This window comes from Octodon degus, unplaced genomic scaffold, assembly GCF_000260255.1.
Source record: "Octodon degus isolate 3935 unplaced genomic scaffold, OctDeg1.0 scaffold00169, whole genome shotgun sequence".
Lineage (NCBI taxonomy): Eukaryota > Metazoa > Chordata > Mammalia > Rodentia > Octodontidae > Octodon > Octodon degus.
In genome coordinates, this window is record NW_004524745.1 from 2,985,486 (window position 1) to 2,987,971 (window position 2,486).

At 38.8% G+C, this 2,486-nt stretch overlaps 1 protein-coding gene across 2 annotated transcripts in view; it reads right to left on the reverse strand.

The window, feature by feature from the left end:
• Positions 1-2,486, reverse strand: part of Pkd2l2 (polycystin 2 like 2, transient receptor potential cation channel) — a 71,767-nt gene that overhangs the window by 25,026 nt on the left and 44,255 nt on the right. For both annotated transcript variants that reach the window (XM_023703329.1, XM_023703328.1), the window contains exon 9: positions 1,597-1,717. In XM_023703329.1, coding sequence (XP_023559097.1) covers positions 1,597-1,717 — 121 coding nt within the window. The remainder of the gene's footprint in view (positions 1-1,596; positions 1,718-2,486) is intronic.

The following is a 2,486-nucleotide window of genomic DNA, read 5'->3' on the forward strand; positions in this document are numbered from 1 at the left end:
GTCCGCATCTTGTACAGCAATTAACCACTAAGAATATATGCAGTGTATTATTTGTTGAAACTGTCCTTCCGATTTGATTTGAAACTGTCTCATTGCTATCTGTTTATCAATAAAACTTTGAAAAAAAAATAAATTCTATGAATTTTTTTCTTTTTTAATTTTTATATTTATTAGTATATGTTTGCAGTACATGATTACATTCATCATGGGGAGTTGGTACATTTAGGTAGCACATCTTAATTTTCTTTGTTTCCTTCTCTTGGGAAGGTTTTTAGTTCTATGAAGTGAAACTGTACTAATATACTTACAACTGCTAAAGCCCAGATAACACAAATGTGGAGATGATATTCTTGCTCTCAGCCCAGCTTTCCACCTTTAACTCTATAGCAGGGCTGTTACCCTGAGGACTTGTGGCTGTCTGGGGACTGTTTTTCATGGAGAACAAGAACAGTGCCAAGGGCCGGCCAAATAGCTCAGTGGATCAAAATGCCTGTAAGCAGGTGCAGGGCGCGCTGATACTGCAATTGGGACTGGGCATGGTGGCTCATACCTGTAATCCCAGCTCTTGGGAGGCTGTAAACTGGTGGATCACTACGAGTCTGATCTAGTAGTGAGACCCTAAACACCTTGTAGACCCTTCCCTAAAATACAAAACAAAAAAACCCCAAACAAACAGTGCCTTAAGGAGCAAGCTCAAGTAGACCAGACGTGGTGGGGCCTAGCTGGGCATGTTTTGATAGCTGAAATTTCTTCGTATGATGACCCCAGCCTAAAGACAACTAGGAAAGGTACTGTAAAGGGTTTAGTATATTCCTGGCTAACATACATATCCAGATGTTAAATAGGATCACATTCCCCCTTGGACAAGCGAAAAGTTACTACACTAGAGATTGTGATTGTTAGGAATCTGTGACATTCTTTAATTTTTTTTTTTTTTTTGATACAATGTCTCGGTATGCAATTCAGTCTCCTAGTGGTCTTCCTGTCTTTGCCTCCCCAGCGCTGGGGTTACAGGCATGTGCCACCATACCTGGTTATGGAATGACATGGCATGTTTACCAGGGATTGAATTTGGGACCTTGCATTTGCCAGGCAGGTACTTACTTGGCTGAGCTGTCTCCCCAGCCCAACATTTGGTTTTTTTTTTTTTTGGAACCCAGGATTGAACTCAGGCCCTTGCACTTGCCAGGCAAGTGCTTGTTCTACTGAGCTATCTTCCTAGCCCCCCAATATTCTTAATAAATGTCAAATGTGCTGGGGAGATGGCTTAGTGGAATAAGCGCTTCCCTGGCAAGCGCAAGGGCCTGAGTTCAATCTCAGTTCCACCAAAATAAATTAAAAATAAATAAATAAATAAATGCCAAATGTTCTGTCAGGAAAGCAATAATTCTGTAGTTTCTTCTAATTTTATTTTTCTAGGGCCTGGGAGATGACTCAGTAGCATTAGTGCTTCCCTGGCAAGCTCAAGGGCCTGAGTTCAGTCCCCGGTTCCACATAAATAAATAAATAAATAAATAAATAAATAAATAAATAAAATAATTTTATTTTTCTAAAAAATATAGCAAAACCAGAAAGAAAATATATGGCCATTCTTACCAGCAAGACAAAGAACACAAAAAAGATGAAAGTGATGAAGTAAATGGGTCCCAAGATCCAGTTGGCTTGCTGAATGCCAGCAAAGTCAAAATCTCCAAGAACAATTCGAAATTGTGCAAATCTTTGAGGAAAAAAAAAAAGGTAAATATTAAATCCTATCATGCATGTACATGACAACTGTAGGGGGTTACCAACCTCTCCAGGAAAGTGTCTATGCTTATGATATACTGTCTGGTTGGCATTATGTTACTCCAGAGTTTTGTAAAGGTGAAAAGAGAAATTCTCCTAAAGGCAAGCTTTGAAATACCTCAATGGTTAAAAAACAGGTGGTTTAGGAAATGATAGGCTTTAATTTTTTTTTTTTTTTTTTTTTTTTCAGAACCAGGGATTGAATTCAGGCCCTTGTGCTTGCCACGCAAGCACTTATTCTATTGAGCCATCTCCCCGGCCCAAGGCTTCAATTTATTTAACCACTGTGGGTTCAGTGTTCACGTGTAAGATTCAAACCTTTAGATATCTGTTCAAGAGCTCTTCTTGGCACTGCACTCCTTGGCCATTCCTGTGCTCTTTCCAAAACTTAAAATAGGGGCTGAGGAGATGGCTCACTGGAATAAGTGCTGCCTGGCAAACACAAGGGCCTGAGTTCAATCCCCGGTTCCGCAAGGAAAAAAAAGAAAAAAAGAAATTTAAAGTAACTTGAGTGTGTCCAAGAAGTGGTTTTTTAATGCATATGTAGGCCCAAGAGCCCTAAATTATTTGTTCTTTTTTTTTTCTTTCTGTATTTAGGACTGGGTCTATAGGGACTATAAGATCTCACTAGGTAGATTGGACTTTTATTTTTATTATTATTTTTTAAATATTTTTTTAACATTTATTTATTGTGAGGGGGG